We start from the raw sequence: 27,181 nt of genomic DNA on the forward strand, positions 1-27,181 counted from the left end.
GATCATTAGGGAAATTTCTAGAACCTTCTAAATCGATTATAGTAGCTTGCATTCATGTAAGAACTTTCCAGATAATTCCAGAAATTTTTAGAACGCTCTAAATAAATTACAATAATTTGCACTCATATTGGAACTTTACAGATCATTCGGGAAATTTCTTGAACTTTCTAAATCGATTACAACAGTTTGCACTCAGTTTTCAAGTTTTCAGATCATTCGGGAAATTTCTAGAACCTTCTAAATCGATTAAAAAAGTTTACAATAATTTTAAAATTTTCCAGATCATTCCAGAAATGTTTAAAACATTCTAAATCAATCGCAATAGTTGAACACATTTTAGAACTTTATAGATCATTCCAGACATTTTCAGAAGTCCTCATGCGTTCATCAACTCCCTTATCATGACCTGGAGAGCAAGGGGTATTTACCACCCCAACGGGAAGTTGATTGGGATTGGTGGTAATAGAAAAAACAGTCTTTTCACGCACTAACAAAGCATTATATATATTATAGCTTTTATAAAATGAAAATCCAAGAATCTCACAAATTATTAAACATGATTTCTATAAGGAGGACCTTATAACTGATTGTAAAGTTCTAAACTCAGCTCTTAAGTTAAAAAACGACATCTCTAGGGTTTTGCATCAGTCAATGGATATTGAAGATGCAGTTTCTCATTTTCCATAAATGATTATTCTGGAGCACTTTCAATAAAAAATAAAAAATCCAAAGAGGGCACCTTCAAAACTTTTTGTTTTGATATGACTATTTCCTTATAGATTTGTACTCTAATTATTTTAAGTACTACTTTGTTTTCTCTAAGAGGATAGCAGAAAAATTTTTCGTTATTTGTAGTTTTGTGATTTCGTTATCTAATTTTTAATTTCTGACCTAAATTTTCGTCTGCTCTAATTGCATCTTCTCTGAATAGTGAGTTGTTCTTTCTACACCTATGAAAGGATCAAACAGACAAAAATTCATTTTTGACAAGATCAATTTTTTTCAATTACTTTTTTTCGGGTTACTGAAATTGTTTCCGACAAAGATTCAAGATTATAATTTTTTTATTATTTATTTGTAAATGAATTTATCTGATAGGGGCATGTTCACTTTTTTATCACGAGAAGCATTATATAAATATAACACAAATATACTTCAAAGATGGTAAATAATTAGATTAGATTAAAAGTAGACTTTTAATTAAGTGCCTACTACTTATAAAAGAATAGAAGGTTACTTGACATATTACATAGTGATATATTTGTTTTGGGACAGGTAAGTTTAAGAATACAAATATTGAATTTTACAAAATGTTTTCTATTCACAAATTTTATTTTGAAACTATATAATAAAAATTGTACACAATTAAAGTATTTATCATCGAAACAATTTTCACGTATGTCAATGTCACCTGTCACTAGGAGGCTTTTTAGCGTTGCTCTGGATCGTTACCCTTATTTTTATTGCTACATAGAAACTTTTTGAGTGTTATGAACACTCAGTGCTTTCATTGTATTCAATTTTTTTACGCATAACAAATATCGAAGTTCGTTGGTGATCCTACAGATATAAAGGTTATCAACAATCTAGCAAATCCAATTTAGTTTTCAGATAAAAAATTAAAATTGAACAACAATTTATTTATTACTTTTATACGAGTTGTATAAACTCATAAATCGTTACACATAAAGTCTGCTTTTGATCAATTATCGAAAAAAAAATTGTAAAACAAAATTATAGAAACCATTTTTAAGTTTGTTAGTACACCCTTCGAGAACGTAATTCGTAATAGCAGAAAAAAATATTTTTATTGAATAAATCAATAGCTCAGTATATGGAGGTTATCTATTATATTATGTTAATTGATAGTGTTGTGAAATTTGAATACTCTCAACCTTCGGATCATTTTACGTAAGATTTTCCAAACTTTTTCATATTAGAAAATAATTCTTATGAGGCAATAAGCTTACTCTGTGCTTCTATTTACGGGTTTTTGTTAAACTTAATATTCTTTGAAAAAAATTCAGTTCTCAATCAAATATTATATATATTTTTGTTTGATCTCAGTATTTTTTTTTCTCAACTCCACTTGAAATAATCAAACATGATGAAAAATGGAAAACAGAGTACTTTTCTTTCGCCTAATATGACTAGGATACAATAAGAGTAAAGACCTCTTAGCCTAGAACAACGTGTTGGGCGGGGCTTAATAGGAGCCAAGATTAAATTACGCTCCTCATTTAAATGAAATTTGTGTATAAACATTGTCTATGAAACATCATAAAATTTTGTCAATGAAGTATAGTTTATTGTTATACATATTATAATAAGAAATATACGTAAAAAAGAATTGTGGTTTACCAATTCGATTGTTTCTTTTTCAAATGTTTGTTTACTTTATGTTGTTTTAGTTTAGGTAAGGTCAGGTTAGATTTGATTAGGTTGAATAAAATTGCCTATATTTAATGTACAACTTATATTTGTATCTAATACTCCTCCCCTCTATTTTTGTCGGTTGGATCGTTTAAATTTGCTATACACTTTTTTTGTTACCATTAAGAATACAGGAGTTATATACAAATATAAAGCTCATTAATCCTAAACATTAATAACCTAACATTGAACTAACCCAACCTAATCTAATCTAACCTAACCTTACCTAAACTAAAACAATATAAAGCAAACACATAATTGGAATAGAAATGATCGAATTGGTAGACCACGATTCTTTTTTACTTTACATATATATATATATATATATATATATATATATATATATATATATATATATATATATATATATATATATATATTGTTATGGTATGATAATGTGTAATGTTTATTTTTATAAATTTTATTTTAAATAAAATCAGATTTTAATTTGGGCGCCATTAATAATTATTTGAATTTCTTTATTTTATTATGTTATTATTATTTTTTTTATTCTCAGGGTGTTATATTGTGAGGTCAAATTAAAAAATTTTATTGCGATAAATTGTTATGATTATAAGGTCAGATTATAATAGTTTTAAGACCGGGTCTGTTATTTATAATGAATAAAATATTCAAAATATACAATTTCTTAACTAGCTATTACAATTATTTTATTTTACAAATATTCATTCATTCATTCATACTCGTAATTACACTCATAAAAATAAATTATATGGAAATGTGAACTCAAATATTATATACTAAAAGAAATACTTAAACTTAATAGAACAGTACCTTAAGTGTTTGTTATGTTGTATTTTTAATTTTTTAAATTGGAAATTGTTACGGCCTTGTAGAATAAACAGATACTCCGCTGTAGTTCCACTCCTGTTCTTTTCCTTTTCACAACTCCTTAATTTTTGAAATTGTCCCTTTGTCAGTATTCTCACTTATTTCACTTTATTTAATTGCTTTCACTAATTTCTTATTACTACACTTATACAATTATTAATTATCAATCCTTTGAATATTTTATGCCTTTTTTATCAAGATTTTAATTTTTTAAATTTCAATTAAAATTATTTTACTCTTTTTTCTCTTGCAAAAAAAATTTTCTTTCGTTGTTGATTCTTTTCTTCATTGTTTTTTTTTAACCAATGATATTTATTTTAAAAGTTAGTTACTAAATTGTCGTTTCTAAATTTTTAAATTATTGTGACTTTATTCAAATAATATTATTCTATAATTTCTTTGTTGTATTTATTTCATTCCTATGTTATTAATTTTATCATTGCAGTTGTCAAAATTTTTATATTTTATCATTTATAACCTTAAAATTTATGTTGGTATGTCACACAAATTTTTGAAGTTGGTGCTCCTGTTTTTATCTGTCAATTTATGGATTAAATTCTTTGATTATACAGGATTTGTCAAAATTAAATAATAATTTAGAATATAGTGCTGGCCAAAACTTAATATAAAGAATGTTATTAACCGAATAACAGAACTGAACTTATTGCTTTATTTATATCTTATTATTATTTAATAATTTATTTTGGATATATTCATACCATAACAATATATAATGCTTGATATACACAAATTCGATTTAAATTGAGCACTCAATAATTTAAGCTTGGCGCCAATTAGGCCCCGCCCAACGCGTTGTGATAAGCTGTGAGGTTTTTACTTTTAATGTATCCTATTATCATATATGACGTTTACAAATCCGAAACGATAATAAGTAAACAGTTATGTTAGATCAAGATTTTATTTTTAACTAACTAATCATGAACACTACAATATGAAAAAATCTTTTCAAAGATTTATTGTTATAGTTTAATGAAGTTCTTGAAATTAGTTATAAAATTTGAGTAATTATGAATAATAGGAGGATTCAAATCTAGTGCAACGTTTTTAGTTTAAATGGATTGAGGTGTGATAATCGTTTGTGTTTAGTGTTGTGATGTTGTTGTATCTGGTGTAGTAGTAGTACGTAAAATTGCTTTAATCTTAGTATATTCTGTAGTAATAAGCTTACGGTGAGATTAATGAATATAACTTATATATTTTCTCTATCAATTTTTTAAATCGGTTTTACACCTAACAGGTAGTACCGTTGGTACTAATTAAATATGCCAATTAGTTTATATGGAGATTTAAAGGAACTGGGTGAAATATTTACTCTACAAGTCATGCAATTCATAAGAGTATTTCATTTACTATGTCATATTCACTTTATTTAATTTCATATACTTAGTTAATTGAAATTCATTATTTCTTTTCTATGTCCTGTTTTAATTCATATTTTTTCCAAAAAAATGCGTTGTTACTACCTCCGCCCGTCTAATCTATAGCTGCGATATCTTTTCACACAAATAGATGTGTCGAAACGAAAGACATTTTGGGCATTATTAGGAAAATAATTAGTTTTGTTTAAAGGGAAGTAGAAATTTTACGTTTCGACCTTTAGCAATCTTTTTCAATATTAAGTAATTTAAGAAAACAGATGATCTACGTTAAAATGGCGGCGGTGGGGTAAGCAATCGACTTTCTCGTATGTACCATTGTTAGCTTTTCTATGATGTTAAGAAGAACCCATAGATATTTTTTAGATATATTTCGGTGAATTAATAAAGTTGAAACTGCGTATTTTTGAAGTTATTTTTTAGTTTATTCCAATATCTTCGTGCCACACCCTGTATGTTCAGTTAACAAGAATACTGAAATTTATTTTAAATCCATAGTGGAAAGGAAATATTGCAATAAAATTCTTGTTTTCAACTACTCAAATTTGTTTGAAAAAATTGAACAAAATTTTGTCGATATTATTTCTTATCGCATACATTATTTACTTAACTTCATTACAAACTATTCATTTATTCTGATTTATGTAACAATTCCAAATGAACTTGTTGACCCAATCCGATACATTCTACCTTAAATTTACGCAATACGTTGATTAACTTATCACTTGGATACGCCTCTGCTTTTTTATAATGAAGGTCAAAACTGGAATTAATTAATTAACATTCCATTTAAAAGAAAATGAACGTCATCTAGCGATCAAACAAACTAGAAACTTTCATAGCACATAAACACAAACATCTGAATTATTACCACTGAAAAACTGTAGAAGGTACATCTAAACAAACTCAAGGTCGTTTATGTTTTGAGTATGAGTATTCTTCGTGTTGTCTACCAGACTAGTTCAACTTTGAGGCCGAGTTGAATTTGAGAACGAGAAGGAATTACAGTTTATTTTAGAAACAGAACTAGTTTTTTGTATTTAGTGAAGTGAGTTATAGAAATTAGGTAAGAATATTTTGTTTAAAAGTACTTAGATATTTACCTTGACATCGATATTTGTAATTAGATATACGGGAGCGGTACAATAATTGTGATATTTTAGATGATGACACAGAAGTTTTTTTTTCAACGCAGTCTCTATTGAACTTCGATTTGTCTAAAAGGAATATTCACTAGATTTAGATATTAAATACGGAAATAAAGCGGAGTAATTCGTAATTTCATTGAAGTTTTCTTCCTATATATTTACAACTTTTTTTGGTAATTACAGGGTGCGGCAGCATAACTTCCTTTTTTCAAAAGTTAATAAAACTTATTGTATGAATCAGAAAATTTTTATTCGTTTTTTATAATACAGGCACATACATAAAGTTTTGTTTTACTGAGTTTTGAAGATCAAATCAGTTAGGTGACGTCCCCCATTCTCCATACACTGAGTAAACCGATTTCTGGCGTTTGTCATGACTCTTGCCAGCATAGCAGGCGTTATGTTGGCAATTTCTTCCTGGATGTTCGTCTTCAAATCTTGTAGGGTCCTTGGACGGTTCACATACACACGGGATTTCAAAAAACCCCATAGGAAATAATCACAAGGGGTCAAATCGGGAGAGCGGGCTGGCCACTCCAAATCGCCCCTAATTGAGATAAGGCGCTCTGGGAAGTGTTCCCTCAAAACAGCCATCGATGTTCTTGAAGTGTGTGCCGTTGCTCCGTCTTGTTGGAACCAAGTGTCCCCTAAGTCCAACTCATCTAGCCGTGGGAAAAAAAATTCCTGTAACATGTTTACATACCGGTGCGAATTCACTGTCACTGTGACTTCATTTTCCTCAAAGAACCAGGGACCAATAATTCCACGTGAGTAAATTGCACACCACACTGTGACTTTAGGTGAATGCAAAGGCCGTTGATGCAATTGTCGAGGATTGGTATCAGCCCAATAGCGCATGTTTTGTTTGTTTACGGATCCACACAAATGAAAATGGGCTTCATCACTAAAAAAAACAATAGCGTCCTCAGGAACGACTTCCAGAAAAACCTCACACGCGTTCCTCCGAGAATTGAAGTCACGTTCAGAAAGTTCCTGCACAATTGCCATCTTGTATGGATGAAAATGAAGATCATCATGAAGTATTCTCCTCACAGAACGATCGGAAAGTCCAAGGGCAGACGCATGTTTGCGCGCAGAACGCCGTGGTGATCGCAACACTGAAGTTCTAACTAACTCAATGTTCTCCGGTGATCTAATGGGCCGAGGGACTCCAGTTCTTCGTCTTGTCACCCTTGCAGTTTGTCTGAACGTAGTGACCCACGTAACAATTGATTTCCGGTCCGGGACAGGGGCCAAGGGGGCTAAATTAAAGCGATTCCGAAAGGCGCGCTGGGTTGCGATCACAGAACATCCGCTCGAAAAGTAAACCTCAACGGCAAACGCACGCTCCTCACTGTTTCAACGCATGATGGCGACTGAACTGTGCCGGGACAAAACTTACGTTACGACATCTACCGACTAAATGGCGAACTTTTTAAAAAAGGAAGTTATGCTGCCGCACCCTGTATTATAATTAGCAAATCTATATATATATATATATATATATATATATATATATATATACAGGGTGTTCGACAGATCCTTGAACATAGGAAGACATTTTCTATCTATTCAGGAAAAAAATCCAGGTCTTAAAAAAACTTTTTATAGAATTTTTTTTTTGTTTTTTAGAAATTTCGTACCCCCTGTAACTTTTTCATTTTTATAGCTAGGCCCAAATTGTTTCCTTTATTAGAATATTGGTGAATGGCATGGCAAACAAAAATTAAAATTAACTTGTGGACCGCCGAACTCCAAAGAAAAGTTAAAATAGTTTTTAAACTTCAACTTGGCGTTGCGTTTGAAAAAAAATAATGGTGATAGGAAGCTTCTGATTTTTTTAAAACATCGCTAGAGTGTAGGCTTTCTAACAGTATGTGATTTGTTTCGATATCTTTTTCCTAACCGGAGTTGTAATTTTTTTTACGTAGTTGGACCATTTCGACGAAATTCGACTTCAAGTAAAGTTACAAGGATTAAAATAATGAAACAAACGTATCAAAACGAATATCAAGATGGGCGATGCCTACATACTTACTGCACGATTGCAGCCACGTTGACTTTTGAGAAACAAATTAATGCATTATTAACATACGAGAAGTCGAGTGTGCCTAAGAGTAAGTAGATACCTTGAATTGGTGTGTAATGGAAAGCACGTCTTCCATCATGCCGTAGAACAGACCACACTTTCCATACTCTTATGCCAAATGTTTCAGCTACCCGTCTTATGCTTTTGGTAGGGTCAGCGTCAAACTCGGCAAGGATTTGTTCGTCAATGCGAACATTGTGTTTTCTGACGTTGATTCGCGATTCTTGAGAGTGTAGGTTGCCAGTTCACGTAAACGCCAGTATGTACTCGAAAACTTCTGGTGACTGGGTAGTCGTCGGTTGGTGGTGAATTCTACGCGCCTCACGCACATTCCAGTTAGAACTTCCGTATGCTATCAAAATATCCGCATATTCTTCATTGGTAAATGAAGGCATTTTAAGAAAAACAGACGTAACACAACATGTAAAAACTTAACTTAACAAAACGACTGATAGTGATAACAAAGTGAAAATGTACAAACAAGGGTAAGCACAGAGAGCACGTAAGATCGCAGAGGCAGTTGAGTCTCAACTAAAAAGGGATACTTTCATCGCTACGTTCGAGATGTAGGGGCTCGTGGTACTCCAAAAGTGAAAAAGAAAAAAGATATGATAATAAGCGTGCTAGAGTGAAACACTACCATTATTACCAGTTTAAACATTCCACAGAGAGTCAAAGAGAGGAAAGACAGCTATAATGGTTGAGCAAGAATGAAAAAACCCCGTCTTCCTATGTTCAACGATCTGCCGAATACCCATATATAAATGATTTGCTATTCGTTAGTCTCGTTAAAACTCGTAAACGGCTGGACCGATTTGGCTAATTTTGGTCTTGAATTATTTGTGGAAGTCAGAGAAGGTTTAAAAGGTGAATAAACATGAAACGCTCGGGATTAAATGAAAACAATTTTGTTTTTTCTGAACGGAACACAATATTTGACATTTGACAACCAACTAATATGTCGATCTATCTTCTAAATTTGTCACATCACAGACTCAAAAGGGGAGCTTATTCAGCGTGTTTTCCCAGATATAACGCAACAGTTCAATAACCATATTTGGTTGGGTGAACGAGCATTATTGGCGGCGAAAAATAAAGATATTATATAAGAGGATCTTAATGAGACCATTCAGAATTTTTTCCGGGACAGTTAGTTTCCTTCAAATCAGTCGACACCGCTATGAACTAGGATGACGTAGTCAACTATCACACAAAGTTTTTAAATTCACTGGAATAGCCTGGATTACCACCTCACAATTTGCAGTTAAAAGTAGGATTAGTTGTCATCATGCTGTGTAATATTAATCACCCTCGACTGTGCAATGGAACAAGCCTGGCTCTGAAAGATGTGATGAATAACGCATTGAGGCAACAATTATAAAGGGAAAATACGAAGGAAAGGATATTTTGATCCTGCGTATACCGATGGTTCCAACTGATTTACCATTCTATTTTAAACGTTTACAATTTCCGGTGCGTCTGGCCTTTGCGATGACCGTAAATAAATCGCAAGGCCAGTCGTTGGAAGTTTGCGGAATCAACCTGGAGTTTCCCTGTGTTTCGCGCATGGACAATTATGCGTCGCGTGTTCGCGCTTCGGAAAACCGTCATCTTTGTTTATTTACGAACCACAAAACAAAACTTCAAATTGATTAACAGACTGTATCATAACTGCGTGTGTCTGTCAATATCAAATTGAAAGCTTGTAAATAGCCAGTATTTCAGGGAAATTCTGTTTTGTAAGTAAGCAACATCATTCATACCGAGCATTTTTTTAATTTGTTTTAATAAAAAAGGATTCCTTTTGTTTGAATTTTATTTTATTTAAACAAAAGTTTAGTTTTTTTATTTATCGATTGAGGAGGTACGAAGTATGTCGGGTCACTATGTAATAATGAAATGCAATAGTTTTGGCACAAAATTTAGAAGTTTAACATGTCAAACATGAGTCGAAAAAAGGCCTCAACACACGAATTTCATATAATATTTTTTCTACTAGCGAAAATTTTATCAAAAATGGCAACAGCCCGACTTGAACCTGGGACCTCCCGCTTGTGATCCACTACACAAGGGAGACATTAATAATACGTTTTTTACGTACTACTGCTTAAAATGTGTTTCTTTACGCACTAGTGCGTAAATTAAAGTTTTATGCCCTACGTATGGTATTGAAAAAAAAATTTATAATTCGTTTCTACAGATACCTAAGCCTTACAGTTGGCATTTTTCAAAATAAAAATATTTCACGCAGAAGTATTTACCGTGTTGTAGCCGAATCTGTTAATGAAATACCATGTTTGAACCTCCCAAAAAGTGAAAAACCAAAAAATATTATCCAAAAAAGAGAAGAAAATTACCGATTACAATACTTCAAAGAGTATTGTGGGAATTAGCTAAAAATGGTAAAAAATACTAAAAAGACGAAAGTTTGTGATGCACCATGAAAAATGCTTCACACTCTCCAAGTCGGAAATCCAAGGAACCGATGGTTTTATAAAAATAATATACAAGAGTGCCCTAACAATTAGTCCATTGAAATGTTACAATGGACCTTGCCGTGTTTTTGAGGACGCAATTTTATTTTATCGGTGTGTGAGGGGAGGTCAAGGAAAGCTTAACCTCAAGTTTGTGAGGTTCTATACCTTGTCCCCCGGACGCTATCTTAAATAAAGGGGTGAAAAGCTATTTTTGACGATATCTCACGAACTATTGTTGCTACAAAAAATTCGTAAATATATAAATTGTGGGAAATCGCTTTGCCTACAATTTTGTCTATGATAATTTTTGCCATTAATCGCGAATTTAAAAAGTTATGAGCAAAAAAGTGCAAAAATTTTGTAACAATTTCTTTTTTCGCTCAATAACTTTTTATTTTTTGATTTTTTAATAAAATTACTTGAAAACAATTCTTTAGATCGTTCTTCGAGGATCAATTTTATATGTGGATTTTTTGCATTTCACTCATTCTTGTGGCTCATAGAGCGCTCCAAAAGTGCCAGGACGCGTCTATGCTCACCACATTGTGCCAAAAACAAAATATTTGTTATCATTTCAATTTTTTTTTTTAATTTTCTTTTCTCTACAGATTTTTCTGCCCATTTATATATAATTTATTATTTTTAATCGACTCTTTTCCCCGCCACCTACGAGGTAGAGTCGATAGGCGTGTTTTTTTACGTGGTATCCACTGTAGGCGTAATCCACAGATAAGTTGTTAAATTTTCCTGGCATTTTGTACTACATGATATATTTTAGTTCTTTTTGATGGTCCAGGTTAAGTTTCAGGATCAGTATATACATCTGTGTCAAAAGTAAAGGTTTGGGGGATGACGGGAGTTAAAATTGTTGTCATAGTTGAAAGTTCATCTTCTAATTCGTTTTCTTCTATTAACTTCGATATTTCCATGATGTTGCTGCAAGTTTCGCCAGAACAATGAAGACATACTGCAGAACATTTGATGTCTGCTTTTCTGCAGCCCTATATGCTTCCACAATTTCCTTTACATCTGCAGAAAATTAATTTCATAAGCTCCGGAGGTACTGGAGGCTTGGAAACTTGTGCTGGCAACTACTGTTTGTTTGATTCTTCCAACCCCAATCTTCAGAACTTTGATATCTCCTACGTCACGACTGGACCTGGTGATATACTCGAACATCTTGGAAACGAGCTACATCTTGGGTTGGAGCCAGTGCTGATAAGCTAAATGAATTTTTGATCTTGGAATGCTTCGCTATTGCTTGAAAAATCAAAACCTGTCCCCAAACGGTGATTTGGACCTTTTCTACCTGCTTAGAATTCCCATGAGTGGAATGCAAAAAATCAACATATAAAATTAATCCTTAAAGAACGATCTAAAAGATTGTTCTGAGGTAATTTTATTAAAAAATCGAGAAATAAAAAGTTATTTAGCGAAAAAAGAAATTGTTGACAAAATTTTTGCACTTTTTTGCTCATAACTTTTTAAATTCGCGATTAATGGCAAAAATTATCATAGACAAAATTGTAGGCAAAGCGATTTCCCACAATTTATATATTTACGAATTTTTTGTAGGGACAATAGTTCGCGAAATATCGACAAAAATAGCTTTTCACCCCTTTATTTAAGATAGCAGCCGGGAGACAAGGTATGGAACCTCACACACTTGGGGTTTTAGCTTTCCTTGATTTCCCCCCACACAACGGTAAAATAAAATTGCGTCCACAGAAAAACGCAAGGTAAGGGTACTAAAATTCTAACATTTTAATGGACTAAATGTAAAATATAAAAAAATAGCAAAATTCGCTGATTCATTTCTGCAGAGAGTGGTCCTAATATGATGGGCACTTCTTTTAGTAGTCAGATGAGATATTTATTCAAATTGTACCTCGAGAATTTTCGTATGAATTAATTAATAAATATAATAAATATACCGGATTTTCACTTATATTTTCACCCAATTAACTTTCCTATAACTTCTAAACAGCTGAAGATAAAAAAGTGTAATTTTTTTCTAAATGTTTCATTTCATAGCGAAACTCGTCAGTAAAAGTAGAACTACTTTTTAAAAATCCAAATTAGAATCAGAATTAGGAGATGAACTGTTTCTAATTTTAGGAAATGTTCAGATTATTCTGTAATAATATTTATGCTATTAAAGATAATGCTAAATTTGGGAGTCTCTTCAAGCTATTTGTTAAAGAACAAAATTAAACCATCTTATTTCATACTGTTCAATTTTTTAAGCAACAAACCTGACAACCTAACAATCGACGGTAAAGAATTTGTGAGTATCTTTGAAAAACTAAATCTATTGAATAAGCAACAACAAGGAATAGATTAAACTCTTGTCGATGCAAAACCGAAGATATAAATTGTTTTCATAATCGTTATTTATTTATGTCAGACACATGTGAAATACGAGGGTTGCTACTTAAGTTTTGAGATTGGCAACACTGATGTGAATATGTCAAATATAACATTGCCATCATAAAGTTTGACATTGGCAACACTGATGTGAATATGTCAAATTTGACATTGCCATTATAAAGTTTGACATTTTCAATTTTACTTAGAACGTGTTGTCGTACGAGTGCTATTTGAGTTGTTTACATATACTTGAAAGATTCCTCTTGGTCAAAAAATGACATCGCAAATATTTTTATGCGACGATTTTCTATGACTTTCGACGTGGATTAAATCGACAGCAGTGTGCCGATCAACTCGCTTCGTCTTTTGGTGATAAAGCACCATCTCCAGCCATCGTGTTTCATCGGTTTTCCGAATTTAATCGTGGTCGCAGTTTGCTGATGAATTAATTTCGTGAAGGTCGTCGAAAATCGGCTGTTGTGCCAGAAAACATCGATTTTAAACGTGAATTGACATTGCCAGATCGTCATGTGGCATATCGTGAGAATGAGGCATTCTTGGACCTCAATTCCAATCGCATAGATTTAATATCGCATTTGGCTGTCAAAAGGATTTGTTCGCGTTGGATACCGCATAATTTGATAATCGCTAAATCGATTGGAGCAAAGATATACTGAAAAAATTCAATCGCGGTGCTTCACAAGACGTGTATACGATTTGAATACGAAACTAAACAACAATTGACTGTTTGGGTCTTTCATAAAGAACCAAATCCAACAAAAGATGTTCGCGCACGAAGCACTTCGAAGCAAATGGTGGTATGCTTTTTCGAAATACTAAATATATCGCCACCGTTCCATTAGATCAACATAGAGGGGTCAATTCAGAATGTTACACCAGCATTTATTTGCCAGACGGATCAGAGAAACCAATCGCAGAAGACAAATCATTCTCCACCACGACAAACAAAAACGTTTTTGGACAGTCACAACATCGAATTGATGGGTCATCCGCCGTTCAATCCTTGTTTGGCACCCAATGATTTCTTCTTATTCCCGCAGATCAAAAATAAATTGCAAGGTCAACGTTTTTCTACACCCGAAGAAGTAGTTGATGCGTTCAAATCACATGATTTGGAGGAATGTGACGCATGCAGAAGTTTATTGGTATATCTGGTTTGTCTATCTCAAAATTTAAGTGGCAACCCTCGTAACTCATATGTACGCTACGCCTCTGGAAATATGGAAGGTGGTATGTTCAAATTGACTGCCTGTATAAGGTAGCAACAGTTCTGGACGTCATTTGATCTATGTTTATTTGGAAAATCTATTTTTAGGTACAATCATAATTATTTTTCAAGGATGTTTTTTATTCTAAACAATCATAATCGCATAAGTGTTGTTTTTTGTAGATTATATATTTTTTCAACAGTTGGTTTAAGTGTTTGTTTTATGTCTATAAATTGCTATGTGTTTAACCGGCTCTAAAATAACATGTACATGGTCATTCATTGTAATATACGAGCGTGCTTATTTCTAACTTAGAGTGTGGTTTAAGCTTGGAAACAAAAAGTATTCGGAACGAATCAAATCAGGTGAATTAGTAAATTTTTCTACAGAAATTGAGGGCGAATAAATACTAATAGTAATGACTAAACACCCCTAGTGAGGTTACTTCGCAAAAATGGTCTCTATATCCTCTTGTTAGGGTAAATCCACCTCTATATCTTCTCGCTTATTTTTTTATGTAAAGAGCAAGCACAAGAGGGTAAATCATATCACAGTCCATTAATTTGAGTGGCAACTGCCTGTGGATATTGATCTTGAACTTCTTTAGGTTGTAGTGTTCGGGAAAGCTTCGGGTAGCTGACTCCAGAGGCCTGCACTTCTCCAAATAAAAATTGTCGCTCTGGGCGTCTGCAGGTGACTTCGGTGCCTGTCTGTTTGTCAAGTAGGTCTTGTAGGTGGGATTATGGTGGACAACTCGGAAGTAGTAGTATCGGTGAAAGACCATTCTTCTGCGCTCTAAGCTGTCCAAGTTTCTGACCAACTTTGGATCGCTTATAAGTCAAATGGCTTTCTTTTGTTTTGAGTCGAGAATCCTCAGGTTATGCTTGGGAACCGTGTTCCAAATATTCCAAAGATGGAAAATCTGAGCCTTGTAGAGGATTAGAAGTTATTGCAAATTATATAGCTTTTTGGTGCTAAAGAGAGCTCCGAGTTTTTGTAAAGCTGCCTTAGCTAATCGAACCACGTGACCATGCCAGGACATATTGCTTCCAACCTCAACACCCGATAAGCGAATTTACGCCGCTGGTGATATTTTATGTCCAGACATGACCAAATCCTGAGCTGCAGTGTCAGTCTGGGTCTTGCTGCATTAATCTCAAACAGATTTCTTCCAACTAACTCCAAAATGTTTTTAAAATCGGTATTGTTGGTAAAGATCTGTTCCTTTGGGTGTTTATTGTGGCGGCTCTTTAATATACAGGATAAAGAGAGCAGGTAACAAGATATATCGCTGGAGAATACCAGCGTTGACCTCAAATCTTTCTGTGGTATGTCCATCGATAGCAATATGGATGGATCTGTCTTTGAGAGAGCAACTAAGCCAGTCGATAAGTGAGGACCGTTGAATCTTAATTTATTTAGAAGGTTTACATGCCAAATTCTGTCAAAAGCTTTCGATATGTCCAGTGCGATTGCTGTAGATTCCTCATATTTCTATTAGCTCCAGTCCATACGTTGATGACATAGACCAGGAGATCTACGTTTACGAAAGCCTTATTGATGGTCGCTGATGATGTAAACAGACTTAAGATATCTCAAGATTTGCTGGTTAACGACTTTCTCATGAACTTGGCAATGCTTGAAATAAAGCAATCGGACGTTAGTTGTTGAGAACCGTCTATTTTTAGCATGGGCTGAAATCGAGCAAATTTCCAATCTGCAGAGAAGAGAACTTTTTTATATGATAGAGAAAAGAGTTTGCATAGCGGAGTTGTTGGTGGTATTTCATCGGAGCCAGTGGTTTTATTTATGTTCAAGCATTTGAGAAGTTTTGCCACATCTCTGTATCAAATTTCTATTTCTAGTATCGATGTACCAAGTGGTCCCAGCGATTGACGCTTATTCTCCAATCAATGGTGGAATTTTTTTTATTTATAAAAGTCTTGGCTGACTGCTTTTATTACAGTACAGAAAGACCTTGATTGGCACTGGGATTTCCCGTCACAATCTCCTGTTTTCTGTCTTTTCCTTCCAGTTTCTAACTTCTACTTTGCTTAGGAGATTCCATTGCATCATATTGTTTGCTATAGATTTTGTTCCTTCGCTCCAATCATGTTATAATTACTTATTTCAGTGAATTTTTCATTTTTTTACGATATATTAGCAGCAGAATTAATCAGTTATTTCTCTTTTGATCTCATCCTATATTTCCCTCTACTATTTTTACTAGTCCCATTATTGTTTTGATTAACTTTCCGTTCTTCTCAATTTTTCGTCATTATATCTTGTTAGTATCATTGTTTCTGTTGAGTACATCATTAGTGGTATAATCATCGTTTTAACAACCCACACAGAGTAGAGGCGTTTAGGGTAACCCAAAATATAACGATTGGTGGCAATTTATTCTATAACAAGTTGTAATCCCGATGAGTTATAGGGTCCAAAATTTCAAAAACAATTTAAAACTCCAACAAAAAAGTTATCACAATTTTGTTATAGAAGCCACATACTTTCTTATTAGCTGATACTGAATACAATACAAAGTCTTGACTTGATTGACTAAATTGGATAAAGTAATTTATGCATGTGCATAATTGCGAATATTTTATTTTTGTTTCAGTTAATAAAAAAAATATGTTACCGGTATGTAGAAGATCCTCGAGAATTGTTAAAAAAATTAAAAATGTCACAAAAACGCACAAAAGAGCCTTAAGTACTCAGGATGTTATCGAGAGGGAAGAAAAATATGTTGCTCATAATTATCACCCTCTACCAGTGGCCCTTTCGAAAGGAGAAGGTAAATTAGTTTTCAGTACTGTTAAATATTAAGTTGATATAATACAACTTTGTTGTTTGTATGATTTTTCATTAAATTTTCGACATTTTGTTACATGCCACATTTAACCTATGTTTTTCTTCATCCTTGTATGGTTTTCCACACACCACATCTATGAAACTACAAAATGAAATCCTACTGAACACACTACTACTAATCCAACACTCCAAATTACACTGTCACACTAATCCAATAATTTATTTTTGTATTTATTACTCTTATTTATTTTACATAATTCATATAAGCAACGATCTCGAAAAATCGGCATAAGTGCGGCAACGCTCATAAATCTGGCAACACTGTCTAAAAATATTAATACTAAATCTTTTGAAAAACAGTTTTAAACTGGTTCCAGTCTTTCAACTCTTCCGTTCTACCAGAAAACCAAAATTTCGCAGCCATTTCTAAACTGCTTTTTGCTGTCTTGAAAATAAAAGCTTCAGGCCAATTATTGTGTAAAGTCGCAGTCGTTTCCAATTGATTAAGCCATAATTTAACAGTTTTAATGTCGTATTCACCACTGAATTTGTCAATTGTTTTAGATAAATTGGGCATAATACTAAAATTTTTAATTTGGTCACTACTGGAGGGCGTAGCCCTACTGTTTTGTATTTGTAACATCTGTAGCATCTGGGCATTTTGTTGAATTAACATGTTCACTATGTTTACCATGTCAGTAATTGCCTGATTGGTTTGATTTGCATTTTGAGCGTTTACTCGGTCACTAAGCCCAAAATTCGGGACTTGAGGGCTAAGCACTGTAGGCCATTCGCTTTGGTCGAGTCTTGATTCGAAAAAAATATCATAATCGTCCCGATTTTCCATAATATCACAAGTTCATTCGTTCATTCAAGAATCACGTACATAACGTTGGGTTATGTGTCACAACAAACCGAAAATCTATCAAAATAACTAGTCCATAATCATTCCAGGGCTTGCGGGTGTCATCCTACTTCTGAAACTGTAAACTTCTTTCTTGGATGGCCAGAATAAATTTAAAAAAAATCTTTATTTTTATTGTGTTTACATCTGTCTGACCCAAGTCTCGATCCGTGTTACCAACATAACTTCTCAAGATTCCCTTTCTAGAGCGCGAAATTCCAATTAAAATATAAAAATGCTTACAGACGCAGCATTTTTTCTCTTGATGCAAATTTGTTGCTTGTCTTAAACTGACCTTCGTACTTATACTACGATGCTCGGCAATACCCGATTTTTTCATTCCTTTCAAATTTTAAAGAGCTAAGTGCTTTTTAAACCGGACATTAACGGATCTTGTAGTCTGTTCAACATACTTTCTGTCTCAACACTTCACTACAGTTAATTTTATAGATACCACTCTTTTCCAAAACTGGTATTTTATCCTTAGGATTATTCAACAATTGTTTTAATTCATAACTGGATTCATAACACAATGTTGAACTCACTCTGTTAAAACATCATGGAGTCTTTGGAACTTGACTTCGCTGATTTCCCGCGAACAATGCCCGTGGAAAATCTGACGAAATTCCAAGAGCAAGAACCATAGCAAATCCTTATCTTCTCCCCTCGGCTTCCAATGATGTCGAAGCTCCGACCGACACTTTTGACAAAACACAATACCGATTTCACAGAAGAAAAGCTGTTGAATTTCATTAATGCGGTGACTGGGACGGTCTCCATCCAGCACCTGAACCAAGCCACCGTAGTTTCTCCGTCTTCGGCTTGTTAGCAATCATACCCTAATTCGTCAATAGGTTCAAATCAAAGCGCCTAATGGGCTTTTCAAACGACATTGATCTTTGGTAATTTCCAGAAGGGCAGCATGGGCTTATCAGAAGGCCTATGCCCTTAACGACCCTTGGCCGCCTACTATGGAGCTATCAGAGAAAATTATTCCAAAATCAAAATGTTTACTTTACCTTCAGTCTCTGAAGACGATTACAGTGTGTTCAGTATGAATCCCCAACGGTTCCAGTAATTCCAATTTAGTTGATGAAATCTTGTCTTAAATCTCTGCATCAATGGTTCGTTTGTAGTTAGCGTTTTTCATAAATTTATATAATTAATTTTTCTAATTATTCTTTGTTACGGTTCTTTCCTCTGTTTCTGGTTTGGTTTCTATAATCAATTTTAGTAGCAGAGCACCACTCAGAATGCATGGTACGGAGCATGTTCGAGAGAACATTTACGTACTTTTCGTCCGTTTCTCTTTTTATGAACATCAATTAAAACACGGTGAAATTCGTTTTGTTTTTAACTTATAAACTTAGTCTTGCGTAAAATCTTTCTCGTATATAGTTTGAATTTGAATGTTCCAGGAGTTTTTGTATGGGACGTAGAAGGTAAAAGATATTTCGATTATCTGAGCGGATATTCCGCCAACAATTTCGGTCATTGTCATCCTAAAATAATTAAAGCTTTACAAGATCAAAGTACCGTACTCCATCATACTTCCAGAGCCTTCTTCTCCGATCAATTGGGGGCGTATTCGGAATTTGTTACGAAATTGTTCGGTTACGACAAACTGCTACCAATGAACACAGGTAAATATCGATTATCTTTTATTGTTGTTTCTTATTTTTAACATAACATATTCCAGGCGTAGAAGCGGGCGATACGGCTTGCAAATTATCGAGAAAATGGGGTTATAGGAAAAAGAAGATACCCAAGGATCAGGCCAAAATTATCTTCGCGGCAAACAATTTTTGGGGTAGATCTTTAGCGGCTTGTTCGTCTTCTACAGATCCTTCTTGTTTCCGAGACTATGGGCCTTTTATTCCCGGGTTTAGTTGCGTACCGTACAACGATTTGAATGCGTTGGAAGTGAGTTTTTCCAAGACTTATTTCAAGTAGAAAAAAAATTATCATTTCCGTTTTGATCGATGATTTTTTGAACTGAGCAATATAAATGAACAGAAAGCGCTTTTTTCGCTTAATTAATTATATTCTTTCATGGGGGCAAAAACGGGGCTGTACGTTATAACTTTTCATCCAAACTCTCTTAAACTTTGTTTTGACTGGTTATATTTGTTACTGGTCAATTCTTTTTGATTTTCTGCTTCACTAGTATCAGTTGGTGACAGTAGATCGTCGTTAATAGTTTGACCAGGTTTGCAAAGTTAATGATGAAATACCATTCCAATATCATCATACATCAACCATCGGCTTTCATCCTGTTTATATAGGCTTTACAACTGTTTGTTGAGCTTCGCCGGGATTTAATATTGATCTTTTGATGTTTCTAAAACGATTCGATTTAGTTTCTTTTCAGGAGAAAATCACAAATGGATACTAATCTTTAAAATATTCTATAGAGTACTCAAAATCATAAATTGAATAAGTACTAAACTTTAATGTCATCTATTTTAAAGAATCGAAATTTTTTATTCGCTATTATTATTTCGGTGCACAATTTTGACAATCTCTGTAATAATTTCAACAAATAATGGTTCTCTTTTTGGTTCTATTCGTTTTTCAGGATATTCCAAAGTTGTAAAGTGGAAATTGGACACTACTTTCTGACTCCCCAGTCTACTTTGTCCCACAACAACTTAATCGGGTTGTGACGGCAAAGTCGTTACTTTCAGTACATTATTTCTTTCCAATTCTTTCAGATACTCTGTGCACATCTTCGAGGAATGCTTAGGATCGTTGTCATGCTAGAAGATAAATTTCCTGCCAATCATATGCTGGCTAGAACGTACTACATTTTCTTTTAATATTTTTATAGCCTTCTCTTTTCAAAATCCCTTCAATTTTTAACAAGTCTCTTGTCGCGGTTCTCACAAAACATCCCCAAACAATCACGGAGCCTACGCCGTGTTTTACAGTCGGGATTAAACATGGATCTAACATCCGTTCTTCTAACCTAAAAACCTCAAAATTTGACTCATCCATCCATAAAACTCTCTACCACACTTCGTGCGTCCAATTTTTTAGACCACTGCAACTTCCCAATTTTATTTTGACGTCTTAAAAGAGGTTTCTTTAATATCACCCTTCTATAAAGGCCAGCTTCTCTCAATCTCCTTTTCACACTGTAGGACTCGAAGGTAGATCTGAAATCTGCTATTTCTGTGCCCGATCATCGAGTCATCGATCACCTTTACTGATTGATACAATACGTTTACCAGTTGTGGTTTTTTCGACACCACTCTGAATGTCTTCTATCGCCAACGCTCCTGGTCGATGCATATTTGTTTCCACGGTACGTCGAGGTATTTCGGAGGCAATGGTACGGTTACTTTTGCCTAGACTATCAAGACTTACGATTACTACACGAGTTTCAACCGATAGTTTCTTGGTTTTACTCATTTTAAAACTTACAAGTTCGAATTTACGAGAACGAAAACAATTCGTTGACAAGATGTCTTGGTCCAAAAAGTATAAATCACAGCACGTTCTCGCGTCTCAAACTGGGACTAAACTACAATCATAAACACCGAAGAAATAGTCCACAGTTAAATAATAATAAATAAATCAGCCGGTAGTTGCAAGTATATTGTTTTGAAATTGGTGGACGTCTACCTTCTCTTCTTTCTTGTACCTCGTCTGTTTTTCCTTATTTTGAGGCAGCACTGCTACGAATGCCTCCAATCCACTAATTCACTCAGAGCTAATTATACAATTGCTTATAAAAGATTAAAGCTTCAATATGGTTGGGTAAAAAGGAAGTATTATATTGTTTATTCATTGTACGTTTCAGTTTCGTGGTTGTAGACGAGTGATACCGTCTTTTATATTTCCATGACCTCCGCAATCACCCAATCTGACCACGTGTGATTTCTACCTTTGAGAATTTCTATAGGATGAGATTGAAGCAAGGTTTTGTGTGCATTTTTATTGACAAATTGTTGATAATGTTAATAATTCAAAGCTTAAAATTACGACAAAAACCATCTTAACCTATAAGAAAATGTATCAAATACGTCAAAGTTGAATAGTAATTTAATAATATATAATTAATGAGACGATTAATAGATTTACTTTTTTCCCATTAAAAATATTTTCTTCCGAACAGAAATTTCTTCAAGATCCTCTAGTCTGCGCGTTTATGGTGGAGCCGATACAAGGCGAAGCGGGGATCAAAATACCTGATGAAGGATACCTCAAAGGTGTTCGAGAACTTTGTACAAAATACAACGTCCTATGGATAGCAGACGAAGTACAAACCGGTTTAGGAAGAACCGGAAAAAGACTGGCTGTAGATTACGAAGGAGTTAAACCTGATATTTTAGTCCTTGGGAAAGCTTTGGGAGGCGGTGTTTATCCAGTATCTGCTTGTTTGGCAGATGATGATGTGATGCTAGTCATGGAACCTGGTAAGTTGTTTGCCAAAATAATCCCAACGAAATTCGCAATTAGAAAGTTCGTAAGAATCAGTTTGCAGTAAATAATTTGTTTTTATTGATCTCTTTATATTTCAACTAACCTCAAATGGAAGGAATAGTTTTAGGTCTTCTTCATCAATAACATTTTTAGGTAGTTTCACCACCAAATGATTACTCAAAAAAAATTTAATCGACATTATAACGAGGCTAGGTTATTCTTCTTTGCTTTTAAATTTTTTAAGTAATATTAAAATCCCTTGTGCGTTATTTTACCTTAACCTAAAAAATTTTTATAGGTACCCATGGCTCTACATTTGGTGGTAATCCTTTGGCGTGTAAAGTAGCAATAACGGCACTAGCGGTTTTAGAAGAAGAAAATTTAGCCGACAACGCATTCAAATTAGGAGAAATTTTTAGAATTGAGTTAAGAAAAAAACTCAACAATGGAAATCCTATTGTTAATACTATTAGAGGAAAAGGACTTTTAAATGCAATTGATATTAATACAAGTAAGCTTCTTCGGGTATTTTTTTTTTCAAATTGAATTGAAGCTGAAAAAGTGAAAATTATAAAAAAAAAATCAGTTTTACGCTATATTAAAACACTGAAAACAAATATTACTATGTTTGGATGGTTTATAATTAATATTGAAATGAAACTCTCTTAGATTACTTCCATCAACATATCTTTAAGACTTCTGTTAACAAATTACTATCACAGCTAATCAAAATATCATCTAAAACAATCTGATATCATCTGATATATGGGAGACGGATTCTCTATTTTTTCCTATTTGTAATTATTTTTTTCCTTGTATATTCTGGTTATTAACACTCTTTGTACTTCTTCCAATTTCCATCAACTTCTTCATCAGTTGTACTGCTCGGAGCAGTATTCTCCTACTACATATAACAACTACTTATATAATACTAATCAATGGATTTGTCTTCTGATCATTAACTGACTTTCTTTTACTTCTTCATAGTATAACTGCTATGTCACATCCTCACCTACTCCTCATATAATTCTGACCATTGATTTTCTGATCTAAACTTATTATTTGCTCACTATTACTTCTTGTAACATACATCCACTCCTACGTCACATTCTTGACTGCTACTACTATAATATTATTTGGTTTTATTTCTGGTCATTTTTCATTGACCATTTACTGAATATTTGGTTTATTTATTATCTTTCTCCTATTTCTATGTCAGCTTAACTGCTTCCCATTTAATAGTAACTTTTTGTTGTGTCTCTTAATCGTTTTTTTCTTTAATAACGTCCATCCACTTCTTCGTCACATTCTTGACTGCTTCTTGTATAATATTTTTTTTTTCAAATTTCAAATATTTCAAAGCTTGACTACTGTTTCTTTTCTGATAGTAACTTTTGGTTGAGCTCTACTATTTTCATTTTTTTTTCTTTTAATAACGTCCATCCACTTTTACATTTTCTTGATTTCTTCTCATAAAATACTAACTATGGATTGTCTCTTCTGATCATTAACTGTCCATTCACTTTGGCTTCTTCTTAGACCTACATTGACAATACCATTTCTGCTGCTTCTTGAACAATATTTACCATTGGTTGTCTCTTTTGATCATTAACTGTCCATTCTCTTTGGCTTCTTCTTATATCTACATAGACAATACCATTTTTACTGCTCCTTGAACAATATTTACCAGTGGTTGTCTCTTCTGGTTATTGTTTTCCCTTTCATTTTTTCTTATAATATCCATCCACTTATTTATCAACATTATCTCTCTAATCACCTTTTGTCCGTTCCTTTTTTTAAATTTCTATGATTATTTGAAAATATATTTTACTGAATTTTCGTTTTTTTGTTCAGATATCGTCGATGCATGGGACATTTGCTTGAAATTGAAAGAAAATGGTCTGATAGCAAAACACACTCACGACTGTACTATAAGATTTTCACCACCACTTACAATAACCGAAGAACAGATGAAGGAATCGATCGACATTATTGTTAGAACTATTACCAGTTTCGACACAACACAATAAAATATAGGATTATTTGAATAATGAAATGAAAAGTTATAAAACAAGTGTTCAGAAAATTAGATTCATTTAGCAAAGACATTGTGTTCTAGTCTAGACTGGACTAATTTGAGAATGATGAAAATATAAAGTCAAAATATTGGTTGAACTTTTTAAAAATATGACTATTAGCATAAACTTTTTATTAGATTATTGCCTACTTTTTTCATTATATATTTTTTTATAAGGATATATAAGGTTTTCCTGGAAAATTTATTAAAAAATTGTAATCAATCGTATCTTTATTCAGCAAAAAATCTCCTGAGATATTAAATTAATATCACAAACACTGAATATTAACAAAATAGTAGAGACCAGTGTTTCCCAACCTTTTTTGTGCTGTACCCCACCCAAGCCCTTCAAAAATTCTTACACCCCAGTTTTTTGTAGACTTCTGAAAATTTAACTGGTTGATTATTTTATAATAATAGTAGTTGACCCGGCAAACGTTGTTGTGCCATATAAATTATATCTACGAAATATTTTTCTAGTTCAATAATAAAATATACTTATAAACGAAAGCCATGTATAGACAATGGAATGGAATAGCTAATAAGCTCGCTAAAGCGGGGGCAGACAAGCCCTTCATGGGACCCGAACCCTTCTGTGGTAGCAGCAACAGAACCATGGAAAAGAAGTAAGAACAATCTACGAATACTAACAGGAGTCCTATCGGGGCACTGTAGCCTCAACATACACCTGAAGACGCAACACCTGGCAGATAATGCCGCGTGCAGATTTTGTTGTACAGAGGACGAAACCTCTATCCACATTATCTAGAAGTGTGAAACACTAAGGAACTCCAGAGCAGTACACCTGGGGGCGCTTGAAATAGAAGACGAGAACATTATATATTAGATGCTAATATTCCAAATTTTATTAAATTCTAAAACCTTAACGAAACACAGTAAATAAATTTTCAAAACATAATGAAAAATATTCATATTTTACCCCTTCAACTCCGTGAGTAATGATAAGGCAGGCTCAGTTGGTGTCGGTCAGCTGACCGGTGACGGAGACCGGAGACTTATCTAGGCTTACAGCGCCACTTGTTTGACTCAACTGTTCCAGAATCAAGTGGTACCCCTGTGAGCTTCTTTTTTTGCTAAGCATCATCAGCACCAGACTCTTTACCAATCGCCTCGGCTTACCAATTTTATAAATTGAAGTTCTTTAATTCAGAAGCGAAGAACTGCGTTGTTTAGTGAGATTTTAAAGCGTCAGGGTGTCCACGCCAATCCTGCCGTCTGCCGCAGTGAGGTTAACTTATCCACACCAAAAACCCAGTTGATATTTTGATCTCGTCAAATGAATTTATTATATTTATTGTCGCATTTATTTAAGAATTTGCTTTTTTTTATCAATGTTGGTACCGAAATCTAGCATTTGACTAGTCTAGAGCAAAAGGGTCGAGTCCATTTTCGATTCTCCTTTCTTTACAATCAAATTGTCCCCATGTGGCTCTAGGCTCTTTCCCTGGTTATGCCTATGTCACATGAATATCGGATGCAGAGAAAAGTATAAAAATATACCGATTGCCCTTACTTGCCGTTGTAACAACAGTTTTATTAATTGAACAAATCATTCACTCAGTGTTTTAAGTTTAGTACTGCAATAAAATGCTACGAATGTGCTGTGTTGATGGATATTCAACCAAAGAAGGGACAAACATATCTCTATTCCATTGTCCGAAAGATCAAATAAGGTAAGTAATGGGATTCATTTTTTTGAGCCATTTTTCGATCAGCTAGACTCCTCCCTCCTTAGATGAGATTTGCCTGGACTCCCCCCACTCCTTACGTGAGATTGACCCTAAAGATCTTTTCTAAAACCGGTAGCATTACCTTAAATTTTTTTTTATTACTCCGAAAAATAATGTATACTGTTATGTATTACGCAAGTTGCCCCTACAAAACATGTGGAGCGCGCCTGAATTGTGTTGGATCATAAATTTGTCGTATTTCCACATGTTTTGTATGTGTTACCACATAAATTACAAGAAACAGAAACGAAAAGACACAACAAATCACACCACGTAATGTCGCTTGCCGCCATTTTACTGTACACTACACACACATACACAAGCAACATAATTTTTGAAAAAATATCGACAGTTTGATATATCGATATTTTGTGCCCTTCCCTATTTTATTTACAGTAAATACATTCGATATTCTTACAGGATTTTCGTCTTTTTTTATTTTTGAACTCGGTCATTTCAATTTTATTTTTAATGTAATCGGCTGTTTAATCTTCTTCTTTTTACAAGTCAATTAGGGTCAACGAATCGGGCAGAGTATTCAACATATAATTAGTTTTGTCTTTTTCCTGCGGTTTTTAAGTCGTTTACACATTTTTCAAAGTCATTAAAACTGTGGCGGAGTCACTATAGTTTTCCAATTTATTTCGACAAATAATTTGCAATGCTGATGATTCTTTCAAATACAGATTATCAATTTTTTTAATTATACCATATATATATATATATATATATATATATATATATATATATATATATAGACATAATACCTTGTACATAACCTAACCAAATCATTTACCATTGTCGCTCGTATCTCAGCTTCATCACATTCTTTTTAATTAAAAAAAAACGTAAGAAGGTTTTTCCACATGGCATAGTCTTCTCCATCAAACACTGGTATAGCTATGTTACCAATTTTCGCCATTTTGTATTAAACATGCTTTCCTTCGTACACTGGATACTGTCTAATAATTTTAATTAAACGATACACGCTCTGCTACCATGTTAAGGTACGTGGTTTTAATCAAATAAATCACTCGTAATAGAAAATGCTTTATTGTCTGTTAATAAGAACAATAAAAGAAACGTCTTACATAGAACTGGGGTCTGTCAAGGCACCCATCGTGCGCATGAGCTTTTCCACATATACAAGAGATCATGCGCTCTCCGCACAACAATACACATGCGCATAAATATAAATGCAGTATCCTCGAC

At 33.6% G+C, this 27,181-nt stretch overlaps 1 protein-coding gene across 5 annotated transcripts; it reads left to right on the top strand.

The window, feature by feature from the left end:
• The first annotated feature begins 1,152 nt into the window (after nt 1-1,152).
• LOC130449901 (ornithine aminotransferase, mitochondrial-like) lies at nt 1,153-24,441 on the top strand. Of its 5 annotated transcripts, none has more exons than XM_056787973.1 (7): nt 1,153-1,275; nt 16,616-16,792; nt 19,132-19,356; nt 19,413-19,636; nt 21,834-22,134; nt 22,440-22,652; nt 23,996-24,441. In XM_056787973.1, the coding sequence occupies exons 2-7, from the start codon at nt 16,630-16,632 to the stop codon at nt 24,169-24,171; spliced, it is 1,302 nt and encodes a 433-aa protein (XP_056643951.1). In that variant the 5' UTR covers nt 1,153-1,275; nt 16,616-16,629; the 3' UTR covers nt 24,172-24,441. The 5 variants fall into 5 exon arrangements, with proteins under 5 accessions (XP_056643951.1, XP_056643949.1, XP_056643950.1 ...); XM_056787971.1 differs by lacking the exon at nt 1,153-1,275 and adding an exon at nt 4,149-4,425; XM_056787972.1 differs by lacking the exon at nt 1,153-1,275 and adding an exon at nt 4,383-4,475.
• The last annotated feature ends 2,740 nt before the right edge of the window (nt 24,442-27,181 follow it).

This window comes from Diorhabda sublineata, chromosome 10 (genome assembly GCF_026230105.1).
Source record: "Diorhabda sublineata isolate icDioSubl1.1 chromosome 10, icDioSubl1.1, whole genome shotgun sequence".
Classification (NCBI taxonomy): Eukaryota; Metazoa; Arthropoda; class Insecta; order Coleoptera; family Chrysomelidae; genus Diorhabda; species Diorhabda sublineata.